This window comes from Blennius ocellaris (assembly GCF_963422515.1).
Source record: "Blennius ocellaris genome assembly, chromosome: 5".
NCBI lineage: Eukaryota > Metazoa > Chordata > Actinopteri > Blenniiformes > Blenniidae > Blennius > Blennius ocellaris.
In genome coordinates, this window is record NC_137654.1 from 28,888,561 (window position 1) to 28,903,678 (window position 15,118).

Sequence of the window (15,118 nt, forward strand, 5' to 3'; positions counted from 1 at the left end):
AAGGCTGAGACTCTTCGGAAAAGGAACCGGGAGAGACGTCCTTATTGACACGGCGGCGTCAGCAGATGGTGTTGGAACACCAGAATTTGTGACGTTCAAAACTAACATAACAAAATACAAATTTGCAACAAAAAAACCCCAAAAAAGCGGCGTTCCACGCCAGAGACAGATGGCGAACGACGATCGAGGCGGGTAATAATACGTCTTTTTCGCAATAAACAAGAGTCCCGTGGGGAATTTAAAGCAGCGGCATGTTGGTCCATTTGTAGATGATTTGAGCAGATTTGGGTGTTTTGTCGCTCATCAAACAGCGTCTGTGACGCGACGGCGGAGAGTTTCAGTCACAGGCCGCGGTTCTAATCTCTCCTCCTCCATGTTACGATTCGACGGCGGTAAATGAACCTCCTGAACACGTATTCACCAAAATCCATGAGTGGAAATGTGTTTCTGAGTCAGTTTCTGCTGATTTACCGCTTTCAAGATGTTCCAACTGGTCGGAATGGACTTAATGATCTGGATTCAACTGAACTCAATGACATTTATTATTTATGCCCATTGAAGCTGATTGGGACATAAAATAAGCCTGTAAATGTAAATATGTCGGATAATAACTAGAAATTTACCTTTTCCTTGAACTGTGTGGAATTTTCATGATCTTGTATTTGTGAAATGTTGTTTACCTCCAGGTACCAAAAAACATGTATTATCGGCTCTATGGCATCTTTAAATTAATGGTACATGACCGGAGTTTCAAGTCTATGTTTTTGCCAAATTTTTCATAATAACTACAAAAATTGACTCCAATCTCAACATAAAGGCAATTTTAGTGATACTTTCTGGTGCAAAATGTAGTGAAATTTCCCCCAAATAAAACATCTGTTATTGAAAGTTTTACCATTTCCTTTGGTGGCTTTGGCTGGATTGCAGCTTAAGTTAGATAAAATTGGTCAAAGAACAATGTATGCTCACACCAAATCAAACTTCTTATATTCTTAGTGAGATATTTCACTTAAGAGTTAAAAAAAAGAGAGATTTTGTTGTGATTTTAAGAATGGAAATACAATATTTACCACAAACTTGTACTTTTTTTTAAATGGATCAGTCAGTTCTGATAATTAAAAGGACAATAAATTGACTTTCAATTAGAATCTCCTTAAGGAGTGAAGCTGGAGGAGAATCTCGCGCCCTCATTGCGTCACACAGGATCACAGACTTGAAGGAGACGAGCTTCTTTTGCCCTCTGCTGGTTGCATCGGGAGTCACGGAGCAGAACAACAACAACAAAAAAAACAACCTACACAGAGAGACGTTACATAAATGCATTTAATTCACCTCCTCCTTCACATGTGCTATTTAACAAAAGATGCAGGCTGTGTGCTCGTCCTCGTCTGTTCGGACGTCACAGAAGCCGTGGCGCCGTGGCGACCGGATCAGCAGGCGGGTACAGCAGAACGTTTTAGTGCATTTATTGCATCGAAAAAAGAACACATAGAAAGGATTGTAGTGCAATTAGTACCCCGTCGTATCTCGATAGTCTCGGCTCGGGTCCCGTCGATGCCAAACCTTGTATTGCATACGGAATTTGATCAAAGTGAAACGCAATAACAAAACGATAATCGTACAAAATTGTGCTTGTGGGGCCTCCAAAGAGCATCTCCGGGCCCCCGCTTTGGAAAGTTTCCCACCCGCGATATAAACCAGGCGGAAACGGGAGGGATTCGTCGAAATGGTGCTCGTTTTTTTTGGATCGAGCCTCTCTCCGGCCTTCAGAAATGAACGTGGGTGTCGGTGGAAGCTCCTAAATAAAAAGCAGTGCATCATTCCGAGAAGAGAGGACGTCACGTAGAAACGCATGCTTTCCGCGGGTATAGAGGAGTGCGCTGTGGTTATAAACCTCTCCACCTCCTGTCGACGCGTCGCCGCCGCGCTCTGTGCAATTGGATTAGTAGTAATAACAATAACATCTGGAATATACAGTATTTACAGCTCGGCCTCGGTCAATGCACGTGTGGATATGTCGTCGATGCGGGGGTCGCGCTCATCAGATCGGCGTCGTGGTCGTGGGACGGTCCCGGAGAGCCCGTCTGATGACGCGGGGGTCGCGACACGCCGCGCACATACAGCAGGTTATTTACACGTGAGACACGACTTCGGGGGTTTTACACGAGTCAAGCGGGTCGAACGAAATGTGTGGAATTCATCGCAGGGGGTCAAGGTGGAAGTGTAATGGAGTATTTAACTTTCAGAAATGGTACATTTTCCTCACGTATGTGGCAGCTTGAAATGGTAACGAATAGATTTATGGGTATTATGGAAAATAATGCACGCTATCAATGTAAAAATGACCTTTTTGTCCAATTTCATGAAGGATCAAGGCCTTTTTTCTTGTTTTCTTTTGTTTTACTTTAACTTGGACTTCCCTGCATGTGCTTTTAATGTTTTTTCGGCTTCATCAAAACTAACATGGTGTGAATCGTCGGGCTTTTCTCCCTCACAGAACTGATTGAAGTGGGATTTTCCTCCAACTATCTGCAAACAAACCACATTTATTGTGAAATAACCCCCCCCCCCCCCCCCCCCCCCTTGCGCTGATGGGGCCGCATTCATACATTCACAGCTGTGACAAAGATGCATATTGACTGTCTGTGCTTATTCTACATGTTGTTTTTGCATTCTGAGAGCAGAAGGAATGTAACGTGAAAAGAATGGCATTAAAAGGCTACCGGATGAGCGTGTGTGTGTTTATGTGTGTGTGTGTGTGTGTGTGTGTGTGTGTATGTGTGTTTTCCTCGGCTCTCCCCACCACGGGTGACACGTCGGTGACTCCGACAGGTGGAATTGAACCTTTGGTGGAAACATTTGATTAAACATTTTGGAACGCCGTCTCCGCGGTGGTGGTGGCGGTGCTACTGGGTGCGGCGAGAGCATCGAGTGTGTGTGTGTGTGTGTGTGTGTGTGTGTGTGTGTGTGTGTGTATGTGTGTGTGTGTTCGGACGTCTGCACACACACACACACAAACACAGACACAGGCTGACTCAGCTCTGTGAGGACGGGAAAAGGCCCTCCGGTGGGGAAGCAAGAGGTGAGGACCACTTTTAAGGTCGCGATGGGAGAATGAGCGTGGGAAAGGGGGGGGGGGGGGGGGGTGGAGGAGGAGGATGGGGGGGTGGGGGGTCTCGTGGTGGATAGTGACTCCACGGCTACGCTGGTCGTTTTGTCACCAGCAGCAGTGCAGCTGCAGAAAGCGGCCCTGAGTTGTAGGGTGATGTTCAGGGGGGGAACAGTGAGAAGGGGGGGGGGGGGGGGCTCCTCGGTCTGGTGCAGCCAGCTCTGGTCAAACCTCCTCCTTCCTCCTCCTCCTGCAGCTCTCCACGCCTCCTGCTCCTTGGCCACGGGAAGGAGAGGGTGGGGGGGGGGGGTGCTGGCCTTGGAGAGATGAGGGCTGCTGCTGCCCCCTGGTGGCGCCCGGCCCCTCTGCTCCACGACCTCCTGCTCTGACCCCCCCCCACCCAGGCCGACAGCACCGGGGGCTCCTGCAGGGGGGGGCAGCGAGGAGCCGGTGAGGAGCAGACAAGTTAAACTCCTTCAGGACTGAATTAGGAAAGAAAGACGAGCGTCTGCCCTCACCGACATCCTGGAGGATCATTCTATAAGCTCTTGAGTCTCAGAAAACTAAAACGGACACAGTAAAGGAGAGAAGGCGTCAGTAAAAAAAACATCTGTAGCTCCGGATAACATCTTAACACGTGAATTAGTAGTAGTTTCATGCATGCAAGTGTGAATAACGTTTGTGGAACCTGTTGGCTGGAGTTGGCGGAAGGAGGGGTGACCACGCTTTGGTCCAGTAGAGGGTTGACGGGGGCGGAGCAGGGCAGGTGCGTCGCACGCCAGTAGATCTCCAGGTACTCGGCGAGGTGGTCGCAGGCGTCCTCCAGCTGATTCTCATCCAGGATGACGTCGAACATCTCCTAACGCGCCACAACGGGGAAGACATTGACGTGAACAATTGGCCAGCCAGCCGGACTTGAGGCGTGTGTGACGGTGACGTGGCGCGACGTACCGGCGGACACTGGGCCAGTTTGTCTCCCGCCATCATCTGCACGTTGAGATGCTTGCTCTGCGATTTGCCCCGAGATTTGATGAGCCTCTGCAGAACCTGTGAGGGACGAGACAAAGACGACGGCAAAGTCAAACAAAACAAAGTTGGAAAAAGGTTGAAATAAAGGACTGACTCTCAATGTTCTCCGTCCTGCAAAACCAGGATGTTGTTACGCAACACGTCAAATCAGTTTATACAAATATGGCAAATATGAATAGAAATATAAACTTTATACACTTTATGCCTCCTCCTCCTTCCTCCTCAGACACATGATTTTTTCTGAATGTCACTGTTAAAGGAAATAAATAAATAAATAAATAAATAGACAGATAGACAAATAAATAAATAAACGTTACAATGACAATAAAGACTATTCTGATTCTGAAATAAACAAACAAACAATTAGATAAATAAATAAATAAATAAATAAATAAATAAATAAGTAAATAAATAAATAAAAAAATAAAAAAATAAAAAAATAAAAAAATAAAAAAATAAAAAAATAAATGTTACAATGAAAATAAAGACAATTCTGATTCTGAAATAAATAAAATAAATAAACAAATACATTTCCAGACATGACAGTTTGTGCCACTGACAGAAGATCTCATTATACTATTATAAGTATGTCACCTCCTCCCAAAAGGTTTTCCAAACAAACAAAAACAAAAACAAAAACAAAAACAAAAACAAAAACAAAAACAAAAACAAAAACAAAAACAAAAACAAAAACAAAAACTAATCTATCCACCCAAAGTGCATTGCAAATTATTTGGCACTTGCCAAGTTTTAAAATCTCGGTGTTTAGAAATGATGGGATCATTTCGCTTGTTTTAAAACGTATTCACTTACTTATTTTTAGTCTTTGATTTTACAATGTGGTCTTAAGTCTTTTTCCCCCCCTATCAAATAGAATGAACTTGCTGCATTGGACTGATTGGATCATTTTACTAATTTTAAGTACATTTTTTTTCTCAAATTTAGTGTTCATCCACCCTTTTTTTGACAAATGATTATGACATCCATTCGACTAAGTATAAGTTATGTAAGGAAGCAGTGCACAAGCACACAAGCGCACAAGCACGCAGGATGTGAGATGTTTGGATGCGTCTCTTTGAGGCTGCACTCTACTTTGGGCGATGACACTTTGACGTAGACGACGATGGGCGCCAGCGAGGTCTTGAGGAGCTGGGCGGGGTGGTTGATGGTGTCTGCGTCCAGGACGACCAGCTGGAGAGACTTGGCCAGCTCGAAGATCCTCTCGATCTCGCTCTGAACCTCAGCTGGAAGCCAAGCAGAAAGAAAAAAAACAACACAGAGAGACGAGCGACGACGTTAAAAGACAGAAGACGCGTCTATTCTTAGCAGGCAATAATCCTTATTTAGCCATAGAGAGAGAGAGAAAGAGAGAGAGAGACATGAAAGGGAAAGTTGTTCACGGCTCACCCAGACTGGAGCGAGTGTTGGATCTCTCCATTATGGCCTTCTTGTTCAGCACGGAGCGTTTCGCCAGCGACAGATCGGCAGTCACCCGTGTGATAGAGATCCTACGGAAGAGGCGTCTTATCGCATCACGTCCACAACTGTTCCGTTTCAAAAGGAGGAGATGAACTCGCATTCGCTCGCTGCTAAAAATAAATCACCGCCGCCTTGTGTCCTATCGACCACGAAACGTGAGAGGCAGAGTTCCATGAAACGGCGCTGCGCTTCACACACACACACACACACACACACACACACACACACACACACACACACACACACACACACACACACACACACACACACACACATACCCACCTGCCATCAAACCTGTGCTTCAGGAAGTCAAACAAGGCCTTCTGCATCATGTCTGTTACCTAGGCGACAGATATGATGAAGGAAAATGAGGTGAAAGAGCACAAACAGCACCTTGATGCACAAGTTATGCACATAATAAATATGTACTCAGCGTTAATGATCAAACATCAGCGCAGCTGCAAACAGTTCCCTGATCTGTTTTAACTCGTGTGACCAGAATCAGGAATTCACCTCTTCACCTCTCTCATGTTCAGTTTCTTATTAAACCTCCACAAATGGATCATTACCGGAGGGATAGTGACGTCTGTTCTGTGTTCCAGTAAAATGGATAAAAAAAAAAAAAAAGGAGACATGAACCCACTTGGCGATCACTTTTTTGGGGGGAATAATCTCATTTTGCACAATAAAACTGGACTGAGGGGAGATTAAAGTAGAGAACGACTGCATTATTAATGTAAGTCAGCGCGGAGGGAGAGAGAGAGAGAGAGAAAGAGAGAGAGAGACGAGCACCGCCGACACTCCAACTTCTCAGTTATTAAACGTGACGTCGAGGCTGAGAAGTCTCTATAATCTCACACAAGCACAAACATCAAAAGGATCTCTTTCCATGATCTTCAGAGATGCTCCATGCGTTATATCATGTTTCTTAAGAAATAAAAAAATAAAGGATGGAGAGAGGAGGGGGTGGGAGATGGGGGGAGTGGGGGGGGTGGAGTGATGTAATTTTTCCACCCAGAAATAAACTCCTACAGGCGGTTTGTTGATTTCCAGACGTGCGGATATGAGATGTTAAAGAAGGACGCAGGCAGACGAATAAACATGGCGACGCTCGACAAGGCTGCGTGCCGCAGCGCCGCACCGCTGGAGACGAGGCGAGGCCGGCTATTTTCAAACAGTCGTGAAAAATGAATGGCCTTTTGAAATAAAGGATGAGGCACGCACTGGTGCTGCTCCCTCACAGAGGGGGGAGGAGGAGGAGGAGGAGGAGGGGGAGGTGAGATCTGTTGAAGAACACTGAAGAAAGCTGATGAGCGTCTGAAAATGACATGAACAAGGGAGACAAAAGCGGGAGGGGGGGTGGGAAGGAGGGGGGTACGAGCTGGAGCATCCCTGAAGCACAGCAGTAGAGCGCTGCATGAATATTTCACACACACACACACACACGTACACTCGTCCTCCTGGATTAGGCAATACAATCCAGATTAAACTGGACCAGACGGTGCAGAGAGAGAAAAGCTCAAATAAATGCAGTTTCGTGAAAGTATACACTGACGCCTCATGATATAACATGATATAACACTCCGAGGCTAATCTAAAGGATGTTTAACAAAGAGACGGAGGTTTAGTTTGTTGCAGGTAATTTCCTCATAAACCAGATTAGTGGACGTCAGATTCTGACCTGATGAAGACATATGGAAGAGGATTAGGGCCACTGTGGGGGAAAAAAACCCTGAGTTCTGACTTTTTTTCTCAGAACTCTGAGTTTAAAAGTCAGAATTCAAAGTTTAAAGTCAGAATTCTGAGCTTAAAAGTGTGAATCGATTTAAAAAAAACAAAAAACCTCCTTCTATCGAACTGATAAATACTGTTACAGTGAATCTACTTGAAAGGATGAAATAAAAGTGTTTCCAATTCACAAATTCTGTTATATGTAAGTGGGATATAAGAACTATTATTTACAGTGACCTGAAGAAGAAACAATCATCAAAAAAAGCAAAAATAGCTCAAATAACTTTTAAAAATGCCACCCTGTATATTTATTTACCCCCCCCCCAAAAAAACTGTTTTTATGAGGATTTTTATGGAAGGGATGAAAATCTGCAGTCAGAGACTTAAAATAAATGTGTTTATTGAGTCTGATTTAATCATTGATGTTGATTGTTGTTAAAACATGTTGTATTGGGTTAATGAGATTTTTCTTCCCCCCCCCCCCCCTCTGATTTATTAAAGAAACCTTTATTTTTTTTTTTAATGAGAAAGCTGAAGACTGCATCTGTTTTTGTCTATATAATTCATTATTCAAATCGGTGGTGTGTCAAACACAAGGCCCCGATCCGGTCCATCAGCGCACTACAGGAGAAGTTTTCTGGGCATTTTGCGTCAGAAGGTTGCATTAAAATGAGCTTCACGTTAAGATTCTAGTATTTTTGGTACAAAGCACCGAACAATTCCAAACTTACACTCGACGTAACGACAAAGAAAAACTTTAAAGTTCAAATTTAAAGGTCATTTCGACATAATTTCACTGGTCCAACCCACTCAGGACATTAATGTGCTGCATTTTCAATTATAGAGATTTAAATCAGAATGTTTTTCTTGTGACGGACCAGTCAGGGTTTTTGAAATGAAATTCATGCTTTGAGGCCACTATTGATTAATTGATGTTGGTCAGCGGGACGTCTCTGGAGCTGAACCCACCTCGTAGCCTTTCAGAGACGGTCCCACCAGAACCACCGGCCGCATGGAAGGAACCACGTCGTACGGCGGGACGTGTTCCGTCTGCAACGGTTTCAAAGACGTCGAAAGTTAAGACAGTGAACAACAGAATTGTGAACTAACTGCTCCTGGTCTGTTTTTTTGTTTGTCTTTTTAAAGGAAGATGCAAACGCACCTGTTTCTGCTTCTGTTTGGCTTTCAGGATAAACAGAATGAACATTAAGAAAAGAGGGTGAAATTGACCCACTGGCACTTCAGGGGTGTTTATTTGTGTTATGAGGCGCTCTGATCTCAGTTCAGATCGAAATCCAAACAGGATTCGATGTGAGGAGATAAGCAGGAATTGTTATTTTCAGACACTAGTGCAGTGTTTTTCAACCACTGTGCCGTGGCACACTGGTGTTCAGCGAGATATAGTCAGGTGAGCCGTGGGAAATTATCCAATTTCACATTTTTTTCTAAAAAACATTTGCTCTCACGGCCGACAGTGTGTTGCAGAGTAGTCATGTATAAATACTCTTCGCCAATAGATGGCAGCACAGAACTTTGCCGGTGAAACGGAAAGTGACAGACGTCAGTCTGGTTAATCTCCACCTCCTGCTACCATCTTGTATCAAAGTGTCTGTGACAGTGATGGAGAAGTTTTTGAAAAGGAAGAATGTGAACCAGGATCTCAGCTCTTCATCCATCAGGTCCAGGTTTCACACTGAGTCAGTAAAAATTTAAAAAAAGAAATTGGGAAATACTTTTTTTCTGTATTTACTTGATTCCCGTTGATAAAACTTTGATGAGAATGACTTTATATTGTTAATAGAGGCTACAGAGTTTCACATTTTAACATTTTCGGGTGGTGGTGTGTCGTGAGATTTTTTCAAAGAAAAAAGTGTGCCATGGCTCAAAAACGGTTGAAAAACACTGTTCTGGTGATCCCATCAGTGCGAGTCGACAGGACGTCTTCGCTCTCACTCACCTGCAGATGGCGGCGTGGACCTCCAGCCTCCGGATGACGCGTTCCCTCCTTTCCTGTGGAGCAACATAATGCAAAAGCTTCACCAGGCGTGAATTCCCCTCAAGGGGCAATTTAGACAGGAGGACCTCCAAAGTAAAGTACGGGGAGGAAGAAAAAGTTGTGAGCTGCACACGTGAGAGAGGAAGAGTGAAATTAGGGCGGTGGGGGGGGGGGGGGGGGGGTGACCTCTGACCTCGCTGCTGCTTTCTGCTCTTGTTTGATCCTCATGGCCTCGAGTTTCACTGGGCTGGGGATGAACGTGATGTCCGCCCCTTCCTTCACCAGCCGGCCGATCCACCAGTCATTGTTGTATTTCTGCGGAGGAGAGAAAAGAGAGAAAGATTGTGTTCTATCAGCTGGGAGCGGCACGTCTGCCGCCCGGGACATTTCACAATAAAGGCGTCATATTACTTTTGATCGGATTTGTAATCTATTGAGGCAATTTGGTGTTGGTGGCAAATCTAACAGGCAAATAATTAAAGATAATTAGAGTTAAAATCAGGTTGGAATCCAGCTGTGGAGCTAATAACATATAAGGTACAGCACAGCGTGTCAGCGAGGAACCTTTATTGAGTGTGGAGATGTAAAGACACGTCACCTCTTTTATGTGCAGAAAGTCTTTGGTTTCAAAGTTGATGGCGGCGCCTTGGACCGGACAGTCATCGTCCAGCGCTCCGCAGTAACTCACATTGGTCTTCACAGCAAACGCTACTGGCTTCGACTGAGAGAGACAGAAAAGGGGGAGGTGATAGAAATATCACGTTAGGAGTGACGCAGTCAGACGGCTCTGCAGATGTGCGGTTCATAGAATCAGACTTTCACCAGTCTGGGGGGTCGTCGGTGACGGAAGTGGCTCGTTTGAGCGTTTTTAAAGATGTTCGGTTTACGGGTGAAACGGCAGAAACGCTGAAAGCAGCGTCGTTTTCACGACGGGCCACTAAGTGTGCTCGGGGCCAAAACGCCGGAGACTAACAGAGACCGCACGTTTTCAAAAAGTTGCATTTTTCAGCAACGCCGAACGCCCCCCCCCCAAAAAAACACACACAGTGAAAGTTTCGCTTTATTCCCGTTCCTTAAAGGACGACCTTTGACCTTTTTCTTGGCGTCCCCCACCTTGGCTCTCTCCAGCTGCAGCTGAGCCTGGCGCTCGGCTTCACGCCGAGACGCCTCCTGGTCCTCCTCCAGGGACAGGTCGGAATCAGAGGGTCGACTAGTGCAGGAATCGGCTGAACCCTGGGGAGACGGAAACGAGACGGACGCTTCAAGACGAATGCAGCTCCTGCAGCTTTCCGAAGCGGCGGCGTCCTCTGAGTTTCTGCAAAGGTTTCTCCCTGTTGGGGGAGTTTTTCCTTTCCACAGTCGCAAACACACCTTGCGTGAGAACTGCAACACCAACAACCCTGTTGTCTATTTATCCGCTCAACCAGACGTTGGCGAGAGTCCAGAGTTTGAGCCGAGCTGACGTGAGAGGAAAGATCCCATCTATTTCCTGAACGTTTGAAGCCAGTTTATGGTGATTCAGTGGTTTTCTTTTCGTTTTTTCGTTTTTTCCCACGACTGACAATGTAAAGTTAACGACACACTTAATGCCTCGCTTATATGTTGAATAAACCCGGCGAAGCCCACGTCATAGACTTTAACTGCAGTCCCAGCCGAGTGCGAGGCTGGAAGACTCCTCACTTACCAGACAGGAGCCACATCAAGCAGCCAAATATAGCTCCATGCAAACGTCATCCTTCCTCTACCTCTTTGCTTCCACCTGTCTCCTCCCCCTCCTCCCTCTCCTCCCAACCCTGCTCCATTTTCCCTCCCTCCCTCCCTCCTGAAAGCCTGACAGTGTTTTAGCTGCAGCCAGCAGTCTGTGGATATCATTTGAATATCAAAGCGCTGCCAGAGCCCGAAGAGTCGACGAGGAGAAGAAACAAAAACCTAATTAAAGCGCGTGAAGTTGTGCAGACGGCTGAAGAGGATCGACACTCTGAAGCCCCGGCTGAGCCTCATTAGCACGCGTTACCTTCGCCTCCGCCGACGACTCTTATTACCGAAACTGTTTCTGAGTTTCCTTCCGGATGAAGAAGGAATATTTACAGTGTCCCGGGATCTTATTGGCCGACCGGAGCTCCACACAGCTCTGCGTAAAACAATATAATCCCTGAATCCAGCTGCAAAAAAAAAACTAACCGGCCTTTATGAAAAAACGCCTTTCAGACCAATGTACTGCAATGAGGGTTTGGACACTTTGGTAAAGTTTGGGTAAATAATGTGTATTTCCTCATCGGGGGCGGTGAAGTACGTCACAGGGTCACGACACCGCTGGCAACACATTTCTAATCCCAACCTGGTGGCTGCAGATTTGATTTCCATTTCCTCGTTCATGACTCACAACCTCAAACTTTAAATGTGAAATAAAAACAAGGAATTTCTCAACAACAAAGTATGATTAGTTTAGTTTAACTTAAAAGTAAACAAGATTCTTCTGCCCGCAGCATAAACAGTGTGAGGATCACCTTGCTGTACACGGAATACTGTAAATGTGTATTTTACCCCCCATCTTGATGACTTATATTTCTTTATGAGTTACATATATACGTATATATTTATCTAATTATCAATTTATTTACATACGTAGTCAGTTTTTCACTGTGGAACCGTCTTTAACTGTTCTATGCCAAATGTGAAACTGTTGCTGTGATGAACTAATTTCGCCATCTGGGATTAATAAAGTCTGATCTCATTTGATCTGCAACTGCTTTTCAAACTAACTCGTTGGTAAAACAAAATACTGCCAAGTACAAGGCACGAAAACTATTCACTACCTCCAGAAACAAGATTTGGCGTCAGACTGTCATTGGAACACGTCTGGTGTCGATCACTGTTATTGTTAATTGAGCACAAATGAAAAAAGAGCCTACATGGGTGCACAATTTACCTGATTTACGCAAGATTCTTATTGAATCGGACCCTTGTCTCCATTTAAAACAGCTGTATGACTGATAAATGCATGATTATTATCTTAAATCAAGCTGTGTGCATGCTCGGCTCGTCTAGTGTTGCTTTTTCTCACTTTCATTGAATGACTTTATTCAAAAAAGTAAAATTAGTTAGCCAATCTTTCTTCCTCGACACGTTTTATTAGTAGAAATGATTAGAGCTTCACCTCTACGACAGGTTCAAATGACATGTTGTAAAACGAGAGGAAATCCCAACTGTTTATTTCTTTGCGTCTGGATAATATAAAAATAAGCTGTGTGTTAATCTGTGATCACAGCAGATCATCCTACCGTCCGTCCGTTCGCATTATAAGCCGCAGGCTTATATGTCGTGAAATTCTCTAATATACTGTGTGAGGAGTCATCGGTTCTAACTGTGACGTTCATCCACCGAGTACCGAAATGCACCGAATCCAACAGGAAACAGGAAGTTCAGCACACACACACGCACACACACACACACACACACACACACACACACACACACACACACACACACACACACACACACACACACACACACACACACGCGCCCTTTCACACACTCACTAATTTAGAATCACCAACTTCAGTTGACAAAGTCATTGGAAAGAAAAGTGGAATTCCTCCAAAGTCTCCATTTAAAATCAGTTCAAATCACTGGAACACGACAAAAACACCAACATGAATATATTCAGACAAAATAAACTCCTTCTTTCTTCACAACAGTGGAAAACAATCTAATCACACTCCGGCTTCAGCTTTGAAAGCAGCTAATGGAAGACGAAGAAGTCGGTGTTTTCTGCTCACAATGCAGATGTCTTGATTTCATTATTATTATTTTTTTTATAATAAACAAGTGAGTTGAACCCCCCCCCCCCCCCCCAACACCCCGGTGGTCCTGGCAGATGGAAGCTGCAGCAGTCGTCGATTCTCACCAGCAGAGGGAAGTGTGCACGTTATAAACAACCTTTTCTACAAAGAACCAGCTGCTGCCGACACTTTCACTGCTCCAATTTGGCAACACCCCCCCCCCCCCCCCCCCCCCCCTCAGACTCCACACTGCTGCTCAACCAAAGTTCCGTCATGAAAACAAAAACAAAACAAACAAAAAAAAAGGAAGCAAGGTGATTTTTTTTTTTTTTTTTTTTTTTTTTTATTCTCTCAGCTGCGATATTCAATAATGAGCGACTTCAAAAAAGACTATGGAACTAAAGTCGCTGGTTGAACTCAACAGATGAGGAATCAGCTGAGCTTCAGGGTTGAAAAGACGAGTTGAAAAGACGAGATGTCCAGAGAAGACAAGATGTCCAGAGAAGACAAGAAGAAGTGATGGAAGAGAGGCTGAGTGGACGGAGTGAGGCAAGCGAGAGTGAGGGGGGGGGAGAGGAGGGGAAACAGAGGGAGAGCCTCTGGGCGAGCAGATGAGGGACTCGGGGATGGAGGCTGCGTTTGCATGCAGGATGATTTTTTTTTTTTTTTTTTAGGGGGGGGGGGGGGGGCGTTGACGGCGTACCTTGTTACAGATGAGTCCGGTGGCGCTCGAGTCGGAGGCAGACATGATTCTGCTGCCAGCGCTCCTGGACCCCCATTGCACACAAGAAGCCGAACCCTCCTCCCTCCTCAGCCCGCGGTAGAAGGAGGAGAGAGGAGGAGGAGAGAGGAGGAGGAGAGAGAAGGAGGCGCTCGGCTAAGTGGTTCGCCGCCGATGCTGCGCCGCCTCAACAGTCGCTTCCTATACAAAATTGATGCTCCGACTGCAGCAGCGCTCTGCACCGCCCTGGAGAGAGAGCAGCTGGAGAGCAGCTGGAGAGCTGGACCAGGAGAGGATAAACTCTGATCCTCTCCTCTCCTCTCCTCTCCTCTCCTCTCCTCTCCTCTCCTCTCCTCTCCTCTCCTCTCCTCTCCTCTCCTTTTCCTCTCCTTTTCCTCTCTCTTTCCTCTCCTTTTCCTCTCCTCTCCTCTCATCTCCACTCCTCTCCTCTCCTTTTCCTCTGCTCTCCTTTCCTTTTCATCTCCTCTCATTTTCCTCTCATTTTCCTCTCTCTTTCCTCTCCTTTTCCTCTCCTCTCCTCTCCTCTCCTTTTCATCTCCTCTCATTTTCCTCTCTCTTTCCTCTCCTATTCCTCTCCTTTTCATCTTCTCTCCTCTCCTCGCCTCTCTTTCTCCACTCCCTTTTCTCTCCATTTCCTCTCCTTTTCATCTACTCTGCTCTCCTCTCATTTTCCTCTCCCTTTCCTCTCCTTTTCCACTCCTTTTCATCTCATCGCCTCACCTCTCTCTCTCCTCTCCTTGGCTCTCCTCTCCTCTTCTCTCCTGCTCTCTCCTCTCCTCTCCCTTTCCTCTCCTTTTCATCTCCTCTCCTCTCCTCTCCTGCTCTCCTCTCATCTCCCCTCCTCTTCTTTCCTCTCCTGCTCTCCTCTCCTCTCCCCTCCTCTCTCCTGCTCTCTCCTCTCCTCTCCTCTCCTGCTCTCTCCTCTCCTCCTCTCCTCTCCTCTACTCCTCTCCTCTCCTCTCCTCTCCTCTCCCCTCCTCTTCCTCTCCTCTCCTCTCCTCTCCTCTCCTCTTCCTCTTCCTCTTCCTCTTCCTCTTCCTCTTCCTCTTCCTCTTCCTCTTCCTCTCCCTCTCCCTCTCCCTCTCCTCTCCTCTCCTCTCATCACATCAAGCAGACGGTCGTGATGTTTACTCAGTCTGCACAATATTATTTTTCACTCGGCACAAACAAGCTTCTATAAATAAGGCGGAACAAAGACTCGGCCGCGTAAAGTGAAGTGGAGCGGCGCTCTGAAGTCGCCATTCCTCCAC

General features: G+C 45.7%; 1 protein-coding gene across 1 annotated transcript; it reads right to left on the reverse strand.

Annotated features, from left to right (window-relative positions):
* Positions 1–3,446: 3,446 nt before the first annotated feature.
* On the reverse strand, positions 3,447–13,874 carry cacnb3b (calcium channel, voltage-dependent, beta 3b; the record flags this gene model as incomplete). Its single annotated transcript, XM_080497084.1, has 13 exons — positions 3,447–3,672; positions 3,798–3,968; positions 4,061–4,156; positions 5,231–5,382; positions 5,546–5,646; positions 5,900–5,958; positions 8,318–8,398; positions 8,511–8,530; positions 9,306–9,358; positions 9,538–9,659; positions 9,943–10,065; positions 10,458–10,577; positions 13,830–13,874. The coding sequence occupies 13 exons, from the start codon at positions 13,872–13,874 to the stop codon at positions 3,643–3,645; spliced, it is 1,173 nt and encodes a 390-aa protein (XP_080353210.1). The 3' UTR covers positions 3,447–3,642.
* Positions 13,875–15,118: the final 1,244 nt, after the last annotated feature.